This window comes from Grosmannia clavigera, assembly GCF_000143105.1.
Source record: "Grosmannia clavigera kw1407 unplaced genomic scaffold GCSC_144, whole genome shotgun sequence".
Lineage (NCBI taxonomy): Eukaryota > Fungi > Ascomycota > Sordariomycetes > Ophiostomatales > Ophiostomataceae > Leptographium > Leptographium clavigerum.
In genome coordinates this window covers 1835083-1853015 of record NW_014040797.1, presented here as the reverse complement: position 1 = coordinate 1853015, position 17933 = coordinate 1835083, and the positions used below count along the sequence as shown (strand labels likewise).

At 53.4% G+C, this 17933-nt stretch overlaps 5 protein-coding genes across 5 annotated transcripts; 3 read left to right on the top strand and 2 right to left on the bottom strand.

Annotated features, from left to right (window-relative positions):
* Positions 1-3132: 3132 nt before the first annotated feature.
* Positions 3133-4241, top strand: CMQ_3171 (serine/threonine-protein kinase; the record flags this gene model as incomplete). The annotated part of the gene is made up of 2 exons (XM_014317249.1): positions 3133-4047; positions 4110-4241. The coding sequence occupies 2 exons, from the start codon at positions 3133-3135 to the stop codon at positions 4239-4241; spliced, it is 1047 nt and encodes a 348-aa protein (XP_014172724.1).
* A 1353-nt stretch (positions 4242-5594) lies between these two features.
* Positions 5595-7089, bottom strand: CMQ_2740 (uncharacterized protein; the record flags this gene model as incomplete). Its single annotated transcript, XM_014316818.1, has 2 exons — positions 5595-6711; positions 6818-7089. 2 exons carry the CDS (start codon positions 7087-7089, stop codon positions 5595-5597), a joined length of 1389 nt encoding a protein of 462 aa, XP_014172293.1.
* Positions 7090-12552: 5463 nt separating this feature from the next.
* Positions 12553-13330, top strand: CMQ_2781 (DNA-directed RNA polymerase 1 and 3 polypeptide; the record flags this gene model as incomplete). Its single annotated transcript, XM_014316859.1, has 4 exons — positions 12553-12774; positions 12861-12952; positions 13055-13131; positions 13206-13330. The coding sequence occupies 4 exons, from the start codon at positions 12553-12555 to the stop codon at positions 13328-13330; spliced, it is 516 nt and encodes a 171-aa protein (XP_014172334.1).
* Positions 13331-13579: 249 nt separating this feature from the next.
* CMQ_2756 (histone acetyltransferase type b catalytic) lies at positions 13580-15189 on the bottom strand (the record flags this gene model as incomplete). Its single annotated transcript, XM_014316834.1, has 3 exons — positions 13580-14748; positions 14831-15106; positions 15180-15189. The coding sequence occupies 3 exons, from the start codon at positions 15187-15189 to the stop codon at positions 13580-13582; spliced, it is 1455 nt and encodes a 484-aa protein (XP_014172309.1).
* A 556-nt stretch (positions 15190-15745) lies between these two features.
* On the top strand, positions 15746-17275 carry CMQ_2580 (zip metal ion transporter; the record flags this gene model as incomplete). The annotated part of the gene is made up of 4 exons (XM_014316658.1): positions 15746-15778; positions 15839-15855; positions 15936-17024; positions 17086-17275. 4 exons carry the CDS (start codon positions 15746-15748, stop codon positions 17273-17275), a joined length of 1329 nt encoding a protein of 442 aa, XP_014172133.1.
* Positions 17276-17933: the final 658 nt, after the last annotated feature.

Sequence of the window (17933 nt, the reverse complement as noted above, 5' to 3'; positions counted from 1 at the left end):
ATGCATCTTGGCTGTCGTTGTGTCTCGCATTTTTGCCAGACTTTCTGCCATACGGATACAGCCCAGACAAACCGGTCTTCTCGTCCGTGTCGGTGTACCCGCTTTGGCCCTTTTCGGCCTTTTGGGATCTCTTATTTCAACGTTTGATTCTCTGCTCCATAGTAAACCAACGTCGGTTTTCTCCCCAGTTTTGTGCTTCCTTACTAAGAATTGGAAATCTGTCTCGGAGGCGAGAAAACACCTTGCAGCTAGGCCAGAGTCGGCACAGCTCTGGCGCACTGGCCGAGGTCAGATGTACGAGTTGCCCAGCACCGTTGCGTGGGGAAGCCGGGAATTCATCGTGCTGGCGGCTCTAATAATTGTATCTTACGTCGTATACTCCGTATGTAGCGTTGCTTTGCACCTGCCATGATTTATCACCCATGCCGCCACTGGCTGGTTAGCATCAGCATCAGCATCAGCACCTGCCGGAGTCCACAGTTCACAGTCCACAGTGTCGCGACAAGCTCGGCTGTTCTCTCGTTCTGCACGTATTTAAATGGCGACCTAAAGGAGGAAGAAAGAGGAGACCCTAACCCGAGTGTGGCCCTTCGATTAGCTCACCACAAGAATTCAAAAAGGTTGGAATTTTCGAGTTTAACGTTGATTTGACAGTCGCCGGATTCGCCTGGTCCTGATTATTTTATTTTATTTTATCCTGCCCTTCTCCTCCCGTCTCCCATTGCTTTTCTCGTCTGTCCTGCTGCCCCATCTGCTCTTTCCTGCTCGATCACTTGCTTTTTCCCTCCCTCCCTTTCTTCCTCTTTCCGGCGCCACCTGTCTGTTGCGTTTTTCTTTCCTGATCTTCTCCATACTTTGACACATCTCCCACTCTTCTGTGCAGTTCCCCGTCTTCTGCCTCCGCTTTGGCCATCGCTTCCTCTTCATGATCTCTCTCTGCCTCCCTCGTCACTTCTCCCCGACCGCTTCCCCGATCAGCCGGTGGTTTCGACTATGCCCCGAACAGAGACCACGACGGAGCTGTAAACTGCAACCGAACTGCACCGGCCGGCGTCAGCCTGCAAGAAAGCATCCAAACCCTTCACCGCGCAGCTACTTGCATTACACGCTGCCGGTATAGACACACCCCCTTACAGGTAAACCCAATTCCATCCCCCAGGCGTTATGATTCGTCCTCTTGTGTTTCTCTTTGCATCCACCGTTGCCTTAATGTCCTTTCTCGCCTCCACTTTGGCTTCACTTTGGCTTCACTTTGGCTTCTCACTTTGGATGTGCCGTGGCTTTTCTTCGTCTCGCTACCCCTGAGTTCATTAGAGCCCCCCGTCTGTTCCTGCACCTCTCTATACTTCTGCCCCCTCCAGCATCCCCATCCCACCGCAGAAACATTATAAGAGGCGGATGCATGCAAATACATGCAAACACATGCATATACACATCCACTTAACCCACGCATTCAACTACCCACCCACCCACACGCACAATCTCGCGCTGTTGCACGTTTGCTTCCCGGCGAATCCGTGTCCTTCTCGCACAGCCAAAAACCCGGACATTATCTCATCATGACTTGCACCAGCTCAACACAGCTGCCTCCACTTTTGTTGGTCATCGGCCTTTAATACTTGCTAATCCTGCCCTCTCATTTTCTAGCCTGCCACCCCCTCCTCTATTAGTCCTTTCTGGCAATCTTCGCCTCCCTTCTACGCCTTGTTGCTTATCAAATCCAATCAGCACCGCCACTTTGTCGGAATTCTTTCCTTCTCGGCAGTCAACTGGGGATCCCCCAACTCAGCGCGAGACGTTTCTCTATATAGCCTCGGCGCTCCTTTCCACCCGAAATTTGCAACAAGCGAACAGAATCCAATTGACCACATTGAAGACGCGAGAAGAGAAACGACGTCTTCCTACCGCAAAAGGCCCACTGTACCCCCACGCATTCAAGACACTTAATAGCACCACTCTCGCGGACGGACTGTCGCCTCTAAGACCATCGGCTGTTGTCACACCAAACCCACACTTCGCCCGCAGTAGTATCTCCAATCCTCCAGGGCCGATCAGAACACCGTCCGTCTCTCCGGCCTGTTGTCGGTGCGAATCCTCCGCACCGGGGTGAAATTGGGGGCGATACAGCGCACGTCCTTCGTGCTCGTGTCTGTGTCTTAGCCGAATATTCTCTAAAAGCACACGCACGTCCTCTGGCTCATTGCACAGGTGGTGCACTCGACCATGGCGAGCTTCTCGTCAGATATGAAGGCCACGGCCCCATCAGAACGCTCGCATGCCTCCTCAATCCGATCAATCGAACTCCCCCCGAGTGCTTCACCAAATCTCAAAGCTCAAAATGGCAGCACTACGCCCCCAGATGCACAGTCGAAAGCAGCCGAAAAGACATCTGTCAAAGATCGTATCACTCGCATGTTCTCACAACGCTCAACCACTGGACATGAGGCTTCCTCCAGTCCTTTAAACGGGAATTCGCAGAATAAGAAGACCGGACAACATCCACCTCTACAACAAGCTCAGCAACAGCAACAGCAACAGCAACAGCAACAGCAACAGCAACAGCAACAGCAACAGCAACAGCAACAGCAACAGCAACAGCAACAGCAACAGCAACAGCAACAGCAACAGCAACAGCAACAACAACAGCAACAACAACAGCAACAGCAACAACAACAGCAACAGCAACAGCAACAGCAACAGCAACAGCAACAGCAACAGCAACAGCAACAGCAACAGCAACAGCAACAGCAACAGCAACAGCAACAGCAACAACAACAGCAACAGCAACAGCAACAGCAACAACAACAGCAACAGCAACCACAACAGCAGCAGCAGCAGCAGCACCAAGCACAACTCGAACTGCCTGGCAAAACGAGCTCTGACCAGACCTCGACTCTTAACGGCGCTGGTGTTTCTACACCAAGTACTGCAAACAGCGGTGCGGCATCACCTTTGGCGAAACCTCAAGTTCCATCTCGAAAAAGCTCCGCGACCGATAAGGCAACTGTAGCTCCTTCTCCAAAGGCAACAAAGCCAGGAAACCACGTGGCCCCCAGTCGATTCGTCTCTGGCCAGAATCAGCAAGGCGGCCATGAGCACCACCTCAAGTCAAGTCGCCGACAAGAAAAGCTCATGGACATGTTCCGTGTCTTTCTGGGAAAAAAGATTGAGAACCCCGACAGTGACCTGTCCTTGGTTTCAAGCTGGGTCGACAACCTTAAGCAGGAAAATGACAGCTTGGCTGCCGAGAAGAAGGCCGTTGAGAAGAAGGCGGGCATCTTGACCGCGGCTGCACAGCCTTCGACGCTCTCGGAAAAGTACGGCAAATGCCAGGAAATTGTAGGCCGCGGTGCTTTTGGAATTGTGCGCATCTCTCACAAGAAGATGGCCGACGGCCTCGGCGAGAAATTGTATGCTGTTAAGGAATTCCGTCGCCGGCCCGAGGAGAATGAGAAGAAGTACAGCAAGCGCCTGACATCCGAATTCTGCATATCTTCGAGCTTACGCCATCCAAACGTCATCCACACGCTGGATCTCATCAAGGATGCGAAAGGCGATTATTGCGAGGTCATGGAGTTCTGCGCAGGGGGTGATTTATACACTCTGGTCCTAGCTGCTGGCAAGTTGGAGGTGCAGGAGGCAGATTGCTTCTTCAAACAGATGATGCGAGGCGTCGAGTACATGCACGAGATGGGTGTCGCCCATAGGGATCTCAAGCCCGAAAACCTGCTGCTCACGACACACGGAGGCCTCAAAATCACTGACTTTGGCAATGGCGAGTGCTTCCGCATGGCGTGGGAGAGCGATGCCCATATGGTCACTGGCCTCTGCGGGTCTGCCCCGTATATAGCTCCTGAAGAATACGTCAGCAAGGAGTTCGATGCACGAGCCGTCGATGTGTGGGCTTGTGGCGTCATCTACATGGCCATGCGTACCGGCCGTCATCTGTGGCGTGTTGCAAGAAAGGATGAAGACGAGTTTTATGGCCGGTATCTCGATGGTCGTCGCGACGAAGAGGGCTACGGTCCTATTGAATCCCTTCACAGGGTGAGTTTTGGCACTGTCTTATCTGCACATCGTCATTTTGGGATAAATGCTAACACCACCAGGCTCGTTGCCGAAATGTGATCTACTCGATTCTGGACCCCAACCCTTCTCGGCGTATCACAGCCTCACAAGTGCTCAAGTCCGAGTGGGGCCGCGAGATAAAGTTGTGCAAGGCTGGCGAGGAGGGACTCTGATCTTCGGCCAGTGCCTTCAGAAGGACGTCTTGTGGGCGTTTGGCAAAACGAAGCGGGATTATTGAGAGGAGGGTAACTGGGCTTGGCGAAAACCGGCACACTTTTTGTACCAATGACGTCACTGCGCTTTCTCCCTCGTGCCTAATTTTGCCAGTCGGTTCTACCTTTTTCTCTATATACTTTTTACTATACCTATCATTTTTTTTTTCTTTTTTTTTGTTACTCTATAAAAAGGGCGGGGCTTTTCAGCGTATTGCGGCTTGCGGCTTGCGGCTTGCGGCTTGCGGCTTGCAGCTTGCAGTTCGCGGCATGCGGCAAATGCTGTTTGATATCTTGGGGGCCAGCAGCGGCGTTTGGATGGATGCATTTGCCTTTAATGAATTTCATTGGTCTTTTCTTGGGTTAGAAGAGCCCTCGTGTGTCAAACCGTTTATCAACGAAGCTCGACAGCCAAGGGAGTTTTGGGGGGTGGGCGGGCTACGAGCTCACCATGGTATACACGTTGTATTTGCGCATATTAGTAGCCGATGTATTGCAGCCGTCTCGACTGGCGAGGGCACAAGCAGGGACACGGCTAGATATATATGCGGAAGAATGAAGTAAACGAACAAATTCCGAGAGGACTGGGTTGGACTTCCTAACTCCTTTACTTGGCTTCACTGCACTCGTGTTGCGTATATCTCTGTTACTATTCAAACAGCTGCTATCCAGTACAGCACCGAAACTCCGGCAGGTTACATGAACAGATCATGATTTCATCCCCATCTACCAAGTCTTGCAAGATCGAACAGGGTGAATAGACACTTCCAGCTTAGCGAACGCGAAAAGGGACTCGCTGGATGGAAAGGCGTTTGGGTAATCTGGAGAAAATGACAAGACAAAAATAGAAACACGAGAAAGAATTGGGATTGTGACAACGCTAAGATTGTGAGGAAAAGAGAGCAGAACATGCGAAAAAGAGACATTTGAAGGGTCGGCCAACACGTAACCCCGAGAAGAGATGTAAGACGCAAATAAATCAAAGTAAAAACAAAAGGCAACTCCCCCAGCACACCACATCAGATGCTGACTAGGGAGGGACCATCCCTCACCAGCTTTCCATCCTGTCCAAGTCAAGCCGTTATCTCATCGTCATTTACCCAAAGAGAGCACAAACCTGTGACCACATTCTCTTTCCATCGCCAAAACGAGTTACACAAGACATTAAGATAATCCTTTCCAGAGCCCGGTCCTGACCTCCCCGAATAGAAGTATATTTGGCGACACATAGAGAGTATCGTGAAACAAAGAAAGGTAAGACCGTAACTGTTGATTTCTTTCCTTTCAAAAAGGTGGAGAGTGGAGTGGGGGAGGCTAAGAGTGGAACAGGTCCCAGGCCCGTTCACAGAGCCGCAGAAATTCATCACGCTTGGCTCGCTGGGTCTCCGGACTGTCACGGCCCTCGCCAAAGGGACCGCGCCGTTGTGCAGGACGGCCAGTACCCAGCGGTGGGCTGCCTTCTTCGTATTCGGCACGGGGACGTCTCCTGCTCGTGCTCCTGTTGCTATCCATGTTCCGAGAAGCGTAGCCTTGCTGTGGCGAAGGCGGCGTCGGCGGCTGAGGACCGCCGTAGTGGACAAGCTTAGGGAGCAGTTCGGGGCGTCCGCCAGCCAGCTCAGCCTGTGCCTCCTCGGCAGAGCGGTATTCTCTCAAACGTGCAGACGCTGAAGGCTGCTGCTGCTGCATAGGATGCGGGGGTGGGTGTGACATTGGCGGAGGATGGCCTGGAGAGGTCAACGGTCCGCGCGAACCGCTCTGCTGAACATACAGCGAGTGTCCGCTCGATTCGGGATGGCCAGACAGGCCCTGGCCAAACACATCGGCGATGGGTGGTAGGCGGTTATTTGTCTGGTTGGCGGGAACGTGGTGGATGTGGGATGTGTTTGACAGCTTGGACGGCTGGTTGGTGATGTGCCGAGTCAACGGATGGGGATTGTGGATGCCGGTGAATGTCTGTCCCAACGGGGCTGACTGGATGACACGCTCACTGGCAAAGGTCTCATGAGATGGCGCAACGATAGACAGGCCCGGAGGCGCCTTGTTGCGTCGAGACATGCCGGGGGTTTTTGCCGCGAAGTGGCTGGAGCTGTCCTTGTCCTTGTTCGGGATCTCGCCGTCGCCCTTGGCAGATTGCTGCTGCAGACGTGCCTCGATGATGTGTCGCTGCTGCTCACGCACAGTCATGCTGCGCTGCAGCTGCTCCTTCATGGCAGGATCGTGAGTGACAAACCCAGGTGACAGACAGGCAAGGCCGACTTCCTGAATGCCCAATCCGTCTCTTGCAGTCATCGGGCGGCCAGTGCCTGGCGCTGCCGAGCTTGCACTGGCACCCTTGGAAAGATCCAGTCTTCGCGGGCGGTGTCGTGGAGTCGGCTCGGGAGAGCCGGGTTCTTTCTTCACGACAATCTTGGGCGGGCCTGCGTTTCGAGAGCTGGTAACGATGTCAGCGGAGTGACCTAGGGAGGGGAACCAGGAGGAACCAGGAGGAACCAAGAGGACCAGGAGGCAATTTGGCAGGAGAGATTTGGAATACATACGCGCTGGGTGGTGAAGATCTTTGCGCACCGCCTCGAGGGCTACCGCTGCCAGACCGTTGTGCGGCGGCATGTGGTGTTGTTGCTGAGATGGTTCTCTGAGCGATTGGGGAAGTGGAAACAGCAGCTACGGCAGCGGCTGCGGCAGAGAGCTCTGCTGCCGTCGCAGTCGTGGATGTGTTTGAGGTGGCTGCGGAGCTGCTGCCTTTGCCGCTTCCAAATGACGGCCGGTCATGGGGGGCCGGAGACGGAGCCATTGCGATGGCGGTACTCATTGTGAGATTGGTGAGAGGCGTTCGGGTGAGCGCGAGGTGAGGGAAGGGAGACTGAACGGATGCGGTTCTCGGCACTAATCTTGTGTCGGTACCTCAAGGCAGACTGTTTCTAGTATCGACCGGTTCCAGCCACGTCGACAGGGATCTCTTCGGCCTATGCCTGGGTTTGTTGTTCGTAGTCGAGCAGGCTGTCCTCGTTGTCTGCCTCCACGATATGTCCGTGATGTGGCAAAGACAAGGGGCGGGAGACGGTCTGCGGGTACAGATAAAAGCGCCAATGATTCAGAGCAGTAGACGCCTTGCTGATTTTGACTAGCTGGCTCCTTGTTTTGAGGTGCTCTTCGCGTTTGCGCGAATGCCTAATATCCACAAGACACTAACGAGCGAAACGATGATATCCCGCCAATGTTGGTCGTTGGGAGCTGTACTGAACGTTTCCTGTCGTCAATTACAGCATAAAGTCGGCCGTTTGTGTTCGAGAGAGCTTAATGCTAGAGAGAGAGGGTGGCTCGGGCCTGGTAGCCGTGTGGTTCGTACTTTTTGCTTTCCAAGAAATACTCTAGTCGGGGCTGATCTTTGCCGGCAAGCGATAAGAACGGTGTGAAAGGCCGTATTGGTAGTCGTGGTCGACGGTCAGGACGAGAATACGACAAGTGGGTGCTATATTAGGCGCGGGGCGACAGGCTGTCAATGCGTGCGTGCTGTAAATCAGGTCGAGAAACGAAGCAGCGAGAGTAGAGACAGAGCACGGCAGTGGAAGCGAGAAGCAAGGAAGACGGAAAAAAGAACGAAGGGACGAATGTGGTGAGAACAGAAAAAATATATGAGGGAAGGGGGGGCAGAGGAGAAAAGCACGGAAAGTACAAGGGTGGTTCAGAAGTAGTTTGGGAGGACGAAGCGCTGGTTATGAAAGGAGCGATCTGGTGAGCGACAGTGATACAGTTGTGTGTGAGAGATCTTGGCCCGGGGGGTTAACTGGTCAAGGATAAAGGGGGAGGAGGGGTGTGGCTCTTTGGGGGGTGTGGAGGAGTCCTCCTTCCCTTGTACTCCGTACAAGTACTCGTAGGGCAAGGCGTGCCGTCAGAGCAGGAGCGATGTTGGTTTGCGCTGGCGGAAATGGAAGGTCAGTCGGGCCGTTCTCTCCCTCTACGTCGTAGGCGATCGTGCTTTCTGTTTTCTTCCCTGCTGTTCTCCGCCGCAACTGCCTGTCGTCAACGTCCTCTGCTGCTCTTCTCCCAGCGAGAAGGCGGAACCTCCAAACCTGTGTCTTGAGTAGAACCACTACGACTTAACTCTGTACCTGCCGCACTAGTGAGTTACAGTACATAGTAGAGAGCATAGGGGGCCGCACGATTGGCCGCCCTCGGATTGGAGGGGGAACGCTTAAAAGCCGGCAAAAAACATCGCCCTCCTCGACCTGCCCTTCCCTCCACTTTTCTCCTCTAGTTTGTTTTACCTTTACGCTGGCCCAAACACACCGTCCTGAGGCAAGTCGCCGAATTCTCCGTAACTTACGTCCCTACCACCTGCCCCCCTGTCAAATGGAAGAGAAAAAACTTGTCCCGCCTCCAGTTTAGCCGTCCGTTCGTCTCGTATTCTCCTGGGATACTACCTGTGTGTAATAGCCGCAGCTTTTTGGTAGCGGATTACGTCGCTGTTGTGACTGTCATTCCTGATGCTTGGCCTTTTTCCCGCATCGCTTCCCGCATGCCTTTTCCCTCCTAGCCATGTGCATAATGCAAAAGGAATGATCGTGTTAGGCGAGCATTGCTTTTGCAAGGATTGGAGGATAAAGTGACTGCGTACGTACGTCGTATAATGTGCTCGCACATGTAACGAGTACAAGTACAGTATCACTTAGAGTCATAATTCCTACATAGTATCTCCCCCCCCTTGTCATATTTGTCCCAGAACACGGAGTTGGAAGCTTGGCAGTGCTAGTCCTTGACAGAGGCGACGCACGAGCATTTTGCTCGCCCGTTCTTGGTCGATGGCCCCCCTCCTCCTTGGCTGCAGATGCGAAACAGTCGAGAAGAAGACCAATTGAAAAGGTGGCATTTCCAGGCCCAAGACACGCATTTCCCCCCTTCAGTCAAGCCGCTCCAAAAAGGCGCCGCCGCTACTGCAAGGAGAAGGAAGCACCGAACGCAGCCAGCGTCACTGCTGCCCGTTTCCGAATCTTGTCTGGTCGAGCCAGCCCACTTTGTTGGGCGGTGGCTCCGTACGGAAAGCCAGCCAAAACGAAACTACTGCACAGACTGGATTACATAGACGCCTCCCTGCCGCGTCTCGGCTGTACTCGTAAGAGATACATCGCAGCAGAGAGGGCTCGTGTGGGGTTTGCGGTTTGCTCGGCCTGGGAGCAGGAAGCATGGTCATGGAAGGTCACAGGCATCTCGCTTTACGCGCATATGCCCCTGGAGCCGTGGCCGAGGCTTTGTGGCCGCCTGCCGGGACACCCTTTGCCCTGCAGCAGCTGCCGACCGATGACATGAAAGGAGGCGCGAGCAGAGAAGACGTGGTCCGGCCCTGCTGCTCCGACCGGGCTTGGTGATCGTCCTTTCCAGCTCATCGTCAACATCGTCATCCCACCTGCTCAGTCAGTGCCCAGTTGGGTGGATATGACGGCCGTACTATGCAAGAGTCCGATGCCCTTTTCGCTCGATTTCCCCATAATTCGCCCCCTTCTTTCTCACCTATTCTGTTCCCGATATTGCCATTCCCTGGCTGATACCAGGCTGAGGGACTGGCTGTGCAGCAGATCCTTGCTCCGTCACGGTTCCCTCGTGGGAAAATGTGGCATTTTGCAGTGCCGATCGCAACATGCACCTCCCACTTCTCCTTGCCCAAGTCGCAAGCTGAGCTATCCTGGACCAACCCGAGCCCGAACCACGAGCATCGTGACTGTACGGAGTGCGGAGTACATGGTATTGCCTGCTGTATTGCAGGTACTTACCTCGTTTGCGTCGTACATTGGCCCGTCTCCCGCAGAGCCGGTTCACCCGCGCTGTGAACAATGCAACTACTCCGTACTTTGTAAGATATGGAGTACGTCGTATGTGTCTTGCTATGGATAGCGGGGTGCGACCGAGCCTGCATTCAGCCAGGAGCACGGAAGCCCCCCGTACAAGTTAGAAATATGTTTTGTGATCCCCAGCATATTCGGGCAGAAGTGCGGGTCTTTTGTTTCGTCGCCTGCAATCTCTTTTGCTTATTTATATTTGTTTGGTTTCGGCTCGAGCCTCTCGACGAGCATTTGGAGTTCCCTTTTGGGACTGTCTTTTGGTATTGCAACGCACGATCTGCTACGCAAGATAATACGAGAAGCGTGCGCAACTTACGATGGCCGGCACCGGTCCGCGATGGCGGCGATGCAGTCCGTCCACTTCGGCTTTCTACTGTGCTACCTATACGCCCTGCAAGCCTCTGTGCCACAGCGCTCCAATAGCGCCTGGGTGCTCCGATTGCCTCTCGGATCTCCTGTCTTTCCCTGTTCTGTTCCTGTCTCTTGTCTCTCAGCCAGTGAGGTCCGGCGTGCTACAGCATACTTCGTCTGGTCAGCCCCTGTTCGGCTATCGGCCGTTGGATGCCGCTTGGCTCAAGGTACAGAGTACCTAAGTCCGTTCGTTCAGCAATATCTATCTAACCTGCCCATATACGAAGAACGGAGTACGGCTCGTAGAGCGGAAGTGGTGCACGGATCAGTCGACACCCCTACGTGTTTGAGGTTTGTCCCCTGTCATCCAATCAGCGCCGTGCTCCATTTTCCTCAAGACGAAAATGCCATGTCGGTCCCGACACGATCCAATCATGCTGTCTTTTAGTATATGAGGGGAGCTCCCGTAAAATTCAAATCCACAAATCTGTCGTAGCTTCTTGACGGCCGGACTACCGGACAAGCCCGTTTCATCTTGGCGGCTGCGAATTTGCAAACAGTTGCATGGTATCTTAAGAAGCGCTCTATTTTTGCTTTCTAGTTTTCATTCTACGGAGTCGTATTTTCCCTCCCTATTAAGCACATACTCCCTGCATTGCGGTCGTCCGTAGAACCCGATCGACAGAGTTGCACGGATTGCATCCGACAAGTGGTACCTTGCCTCACGTGAAGAAGACTCGTACTTGGCGCTCAGGCACAGAGCAATAGACTTGGCGCAAGCAAGATACTACAACGCATCCTACTCTGCATATCCGTCGCCTAGCTTGCCGTGTCGGGCAAAGCCACCGGGTCGCCGTCATTTAAACGTCATTTGACGGAAGCTCGGCAAAAACAGCAAAGCACCCCGTACGGCCTTTGCTCGGCCCCAAGCCCCATCTAAGCCGAGATACAAGATTGGGAAGAACTTGCGGGTCATCATCGTCATAGCATCGTACTTCCACGTGTGCAAACCACGCGTACAAGACATTTGTGAACGCCATAGTACTGATGTGTGAAGAGTATTCTGTGATGCTATGGCGTCGCGAAACCACGCCGATCTCTTTGGTAGCACCTGTATTTTATTTCCTTTTTCTTTTTTTAGACGCTCAATCCGGAAGATGAACAGGGATGAACATGGATCATTTAATTTGCATGTCCAACCCTCACATTTTCTGCAACTAGCCGCCCGGTGGAGATTTATTGGTTTCTGGATTTCCTCTTCAGAAATGCACGACTCCTTCTACCTGCCCTTCTCAATATCCCATTTCGCTGGGTGGACCTGGGGCTCATGGCCTGTTCGGCCTTGCTTTCGGTCACGATTTGATCTGCAGACATAAAGTACGAGGTAGAATGGATTCTTGTTGCCGCAACCGGCCGGGAAGCAGGTTTTCGTTCGACCCCGTACGAGTACTTCCACTCCCCGTCGCATCGCAGTGCCGCCCATCCTGTTGTAGCTGCTCTAACCGCGAGGCTGTCCCATCACGTTCCAGCAAGTACTGTGATAGCTTGCCTCTCCATCTGATTTCAAAAAAATGATAGCGCTTCTGTGTCCATGTTCTTACCTACTCTCCCGAAAATAAGCACAGGGCGCTAGAATTGGAAATTACTTCTTTCTCCGTCGTGGCCGAAGCAGACAACTGCCGGACCCAACGAGCAGGTCTCAACAGGCCGCTCTTTGGGCCGCCAAGATCGTAAATAGTCTGACCTCGGAATGCGTACCGGGAAGACAACAGCTGTGCGATCCATACTCATAGGATGCGCTTAGAGCGAAGAAGAAAAAAAGGAAGGCAGGCTGTGTACGGAGTAGAGCTGCTAGCATATGATTATGTGATTCAGGACGGTAGTGTTTTAGCGTCCCCCGCGTTGTGAACTAATCTTTATCGGCGCAGAAAAAAAAGGTTTACGGCCAGCGGCAAAAATAGTGACGTTAGAAAGCGAAAAAAAAAAAAAAACGAGGAGCGACGACAACAGCAGCAGCAGCAACATTGATAGTACACACAAAGCCTCACAACACTACCAATCGCACGATCGCGGAGTGTTAACCCAGAATGTCTACTCTAAGGTCAAGAAGAAAGCAGGCCCCGGCGGAGCAGGTGCCTGAAGATGCTGAAATGGAAGATGCGCCGGCAGCTGCAGTCGAGAACACCGACAACATCGAAGCGACTGGAGAAGAAGATCTGATGCAAGACAAAGTAGAAGAGGGCGATGATAAAGGCGAGGAGGCGTACGAGGAGGATGAGGAGGAGGATGAGACACAGAGAGTCAAGCTGGTATGTTTACTCCAAGACGGTCTGAATCGTCCACACAGACGTCTACCGAATGAAAGACTTTCTGGGGCTGACACGCCTGCCGACAGCTGCCAGGATCAACACCGACGGCCGCGTCCTTTGAGTTTCTTGACGAGGGCCACACCCTTGGCAACTCTTTGCGGTACATCATCATGAAGAAGTAAGCCATCGCTTATACCGATACCAGAGGTGGAGTCGGGGAAGAAGGCGCATTTTATTTGGACGGCTAGGACTAATCTAGGCCTTTCTTTTTCTTTTGCAGCCCCGATGTTGAGTTCTGTGCCTACACCATCCCGCATCCGTCCGAGGCGAAGATGAACATTCGCATCCAGACATACGGTAGGCCCCAGCAACCCAAATTCATTTTGGTGGTGTCTGCATCCTATACTGACTATTTGATGCGTGTATATCAGAGGGTACCGCTCTTCAGGCGCTGGAGAAGGGTCTTCACGACCTGCAAGACCTATGTGATGTTGTTGAGGAGAAGTATTGGACAGCACGGAATGAGTTCGTCGCAGCGGCCACAGCAGAGGCGTAGATGTCCGAGAGCGACATACTGCAGAAGCGTGCTTTGGGGGTTGCATACCGTTCTTTTTACAGCTCGTTGCTATCGATATTTGGCACTGAGCTCATCTCAGAGAATCAAAACTCATAAAATAGACAGTACGATAAGATTCCGTTTTTTGTTTTTGACAACCGATTCCATATACGCAAACGCCCTTACGGAAACCATGTCTGCCTCTTCCCATTGAAAACCCCAACTGACTCCGTCAACCGCTGACCATTATTATGCCTCGTCCGTGCGCGCTTTTTTGCTCGACGAACTCCCGTACCCGTCGTCTTCAATGTCCTCCACCAGCTTCCGCTTGGTTGCCGGTGCCTGCAGTTTTGCTCTACTCTCGAACAGGCTCAGGATTCGTGCGTATTCCAGCTCCACGCTGCGGAGCGTTTCTTCCAGCTTATCTATGCGCTGGTCCCGCTCCAGTTGGCCCAGGATCTCCTTATTGTGTCGGTACAACCGCTGCTTGACAAAGAGTCGCCAGAGCTTGTACTCGTGTTGCTGCTCCTTGGTGGCTATCGGCGCCTTGCCCTTGCCACTCGGACCGCCGACCGCCTCAGCTTGGTCTCCGTCCAGCTCGTCTAGGCTTGGCCGCACGCTTGGTGCCAGCTTGTGCATCAGCTGCATTTCTACCAGGCGGTGAAACTGGCGTGGGGCAATTTTTGTTTCGTGGCGCAGTGCGTCTAAAGCTGCCTGGTCGACGATATTTTTGGGTGACGGGCCTGTTCTTGGGATCTGAACGCTTGTATTGATGCGCACGACCTCGTGGAATGCCGGCATGGTGCTGAGATACTTGAGATCTGCCAGATCGCGGACGTCGTCAAAGGCTTCATTCGGGTCCTCCACGGTGATCTCCACTGTCTGTGGCTCGTGCAGAAACTGCTCGAAGATGGCGTCGTAAAGGCGACCAGCATTACCTTTGCCCTGGAACGGCGGTAGAATGACGAACTGCGAGAGGCGCGACCGGCAAGGGAGCTTGGACAAGGCAAATTCAGGCTCGCTGCCGGGCAGCTCGAACTCGGTTGTGCGAGGTGGTGTAGCGGCCCCAACAGGCAGCAGAAAACGGTAGATGGTAGAGTAGCCGGCAAACTCGTACTCATAAGACGTTGCTGCACCGGGTAGCTGGCGCGTGCGGAAGAGGAAGAAAATGGTCCAGCGATCAGCGGGATCCGAACCGTCAGTCTGTATGAATGAGCCGCCTTCGATGAAGAGGGTGGCGAAGATCTGAATCCGGTTGATAAGCTGCTTTACGGCCGGGTCTTCCAGGCTGCCCTTCCAGATCTCGTAACGGCCGTCGCTAGTCTCGAGGTCTTTGATGCGATCGCCAGGAGGACGGTAGCTACCTGCAGGCATTTGCTTGATGGCTTCTTCGAACTCTGTTGACTTTTGGGTTGCCACTGCAAAGAGGAGGGGTTGGTGAGTATTCTGAGCAAGATAGCCTAATAGAGAGTAGCTATGTTAGTCATAGCAGAGACTGACCTGGGGGGAGAAATTCCTTCAGAACTTCGACGATATCGGTTGGCTCGTTCTCGCCCACGGGCTTGAACTTCTTTCCATAGGAGACCAACAAATTGGGGCGCATATCGGAGGCATTGTATCGGATGAGGATTTTGAGGTTCTGATAGCCGAAGATGGTCTCTTCGTTGCCGAAAATGGGGTATGTGAACTGCGGGTTGAATGTGGCCACGGTTTGCAACCCCGTCGGAGCAGCCCGGACGAGGCTGAGCTCCAGTGCCTCGTTGGCATTTGACACCCCTGGGGAAGCACCGAGAGTCAGCAATCGGAGCAGCAGCAGATGAAGCAGATGTCATTTGGAGCTCCCACATACAGTCGTCCATCGCGGGTACGCCCTCGGTATCAAGTCTGTGTCTTGGTGGTGGCGGTGACGGGTGGATCTGGCCACAAGGCTCCGTCGTGTGGAATATTTGCTATTACAGTCCAGGCCGAATTTGCTCGTTGCCGTCTTCGCCGGTCGCAAACTTATCTTTGAGACGCGATCGCGACAGAAAATAAAGAGAGGTACTCCGTAGCGCGTAACGTCTTAATTGGTGCGCACGGTACGGAGTACAGAACTGCCAAGACTGGAGGCAGGAGCGGCCCACTTGCTGCTGAGCCACATAAGCCAGGGGCAGGCTCTAAAACATTGAGAATTGATAGATATGCAACAAGACCACCCCATCGCAACGGAATATCGGATTCTTGCAGTCCATACACAGCAGAAACCCGCCTTGCGAATATCAGGACGGGTGACGGAGCACCAGCCTTTGGATTCGGCTGATTTGTGTGCTACCCTTTTGTAGCTGCCCAATGACTTGGCGACGAAACAGGCTTCCTATTTTTTGGTCTCATTGTTCAACTGCCCAAGTTCAGCTAGAATAAAATACAACATACAAGATGGGCGGCCTTCTGCTGCTGTTAGCACTGAGTGTATGTTCTCCCCAATGCCCTCGTGCTTGTCGCTGCAGCTAATTGACTCGTTATGTGTAGGCTGTGATGGCGCTTGCGTACGTTATCCTCCCTGTCTATCGTCTCGACCTCTCTCCCCAATGCCGACTGCACTTCTGCTGACACTGACTGCCAACAGCTCATTTCTTGCAGGCGCCCTCCCATTATCGATGACCCTGACACAATCCCAATTGCGCTTCGTCTCTAGCATAGGGGTCGGCATTCTCGTTGGCACATCGCTCATCGTTATCATTCCTGAGGGTGTCGAGGCTGTTGTGAACACGTATCTCACTGCCAGCTCGAGTGCTGGTGCAGGCGCTGCGATCCAGACACGACATACCTCTAGCTTCGAGGCTGCGATGCACCAAGCTGTTCCGCGGTCACTGGTCTCGTCAGGAGTCGATGCCGTTTCCAGCCCGCTGTCACCACGCGCCCTGGAAGACATTATCCAGCACATCTCAGTAAAGTCAGAGGCGAAGAGAGATGACCGCCGGCGAGCGGACGACATAGTTACCACGGCCGCAGCTGCTGCCCCGGAAAGCGGTGCCGCCGATAGCACAAAGGGATCAACCGATGAAGATACACAAAATGACAAGCACGGGCATGCACCATCGAAGAGCATACATGCGGACTCCGAGCACAAGCACGAGGCACCAACTCTGCCGACGTTTCAAATAGGATTTGCCCTAGTCTCTGGCTTTGTGTGTATGTTCCTGATCGACCGGTTGCCGCGGCATGCGGTGGACAGACTGCAGACGGTGCCAACGACGCGCCACATCAGCCTCGACAACCTGGGCCTGTCGGGTGTGGCCGGAGACAGCGATGGCGAAGCGGAGGAAGAGGTGGGATTTTTGGGGTCGCTAACACCAACACCACGACAGTCACGAGGGCTAGCAACCACGGCCGGGCTCGTGATTCATGCGGCGGCAGATGGCATAGCCATGGGCGCGTCGGCAACAACGGAGGACATGAAGCTGGGGCTCGTCATCTTCGTTGCCATAATGCTGCACAAGGCGCCGGCGGCGTTTGGCCTGACGTCGGTCCTGCTGAAACACGGCTTGTCAAAACGGGCAGCACGTGGCCATCTCGTGCTCTTCAGCCTGGCGGCGCCGTTTGGGGCGCTGTCCACGTATATATTCATAACCCTGGTGTGGGGCAGCAATATGGAGGGCGAGCGAGGCCAATATTGGACTGGGCTGCTGCTACTGTTCTCTGCAGGGACATTCCTGTAAGGCCCTCGTGCTCTCTCACACACCCTGTCCTACGAGGACGTCATGCTAACTGTTTAGATATGTGGCTATGCAGGCAATGCAGGACGACAGCGGTGGCCACGAGCATCACCTACCTCTGAACAACAGCTACGCCGAGAATGGCAGTATGGCACAGCGGAGACAGAACCGGCCACAGATGCGGGACACAGTGGCGACGATAGTCGGCATGCTTCTGCCGCTTTTGACCCAGTTTGGGCACCATCACTAGGAGAGGGGCCAGATCGACAGCCTGCCGATGTGGATCGTCCTTGCGGTTGTATATGGCGGCGTTGTGTTGTGGCTTTTCAGGAAGGCCTGAAGGCGTGTTCTTTAACTGTGTATTACTATACCTTACGCACCTTTCCATCAGCAAGAGGGAATCCGGAGGAAACGCAACGGTATGACTCTAAAAGTGCTCTTAGACGAGCGTGCACTGGAGTACTCGGAGTCAGGGTATTGTTTTGTTTTTAATGAGTATTCTTGGGCCAGTTTACTCTTCATCGGCTGATTATGGGTGGGCAATTGCATATTTGCCAAAAAAGAAGAAGTGAGGGTCTTCATATGCATGTTTTATGCTATCGCGCTCGCTCGTTGTTGGCGTGCCAATTACGGAATATGACAATGTCGGTACATCGCCCTTGAGTGTGATTTGTAGACGAATAGTAGAAGCACGACTGTCACTTTGGTAAGTATTCTTACCAGGCCTTGAGGCTGGACTCTTCTGATAGTTTTACGACACTGACTGTGTATGTTTTCCAAGTTTCTTGACATCTCCAAACCGACCTCTCATGCACTATAATATTCTCTTTCATCTATGCTGTAGACCAGTACTGGACAGCTGCTTCTGCAACGGCCACGCTTCTGTGAATGGGAACTCATGTCCACCT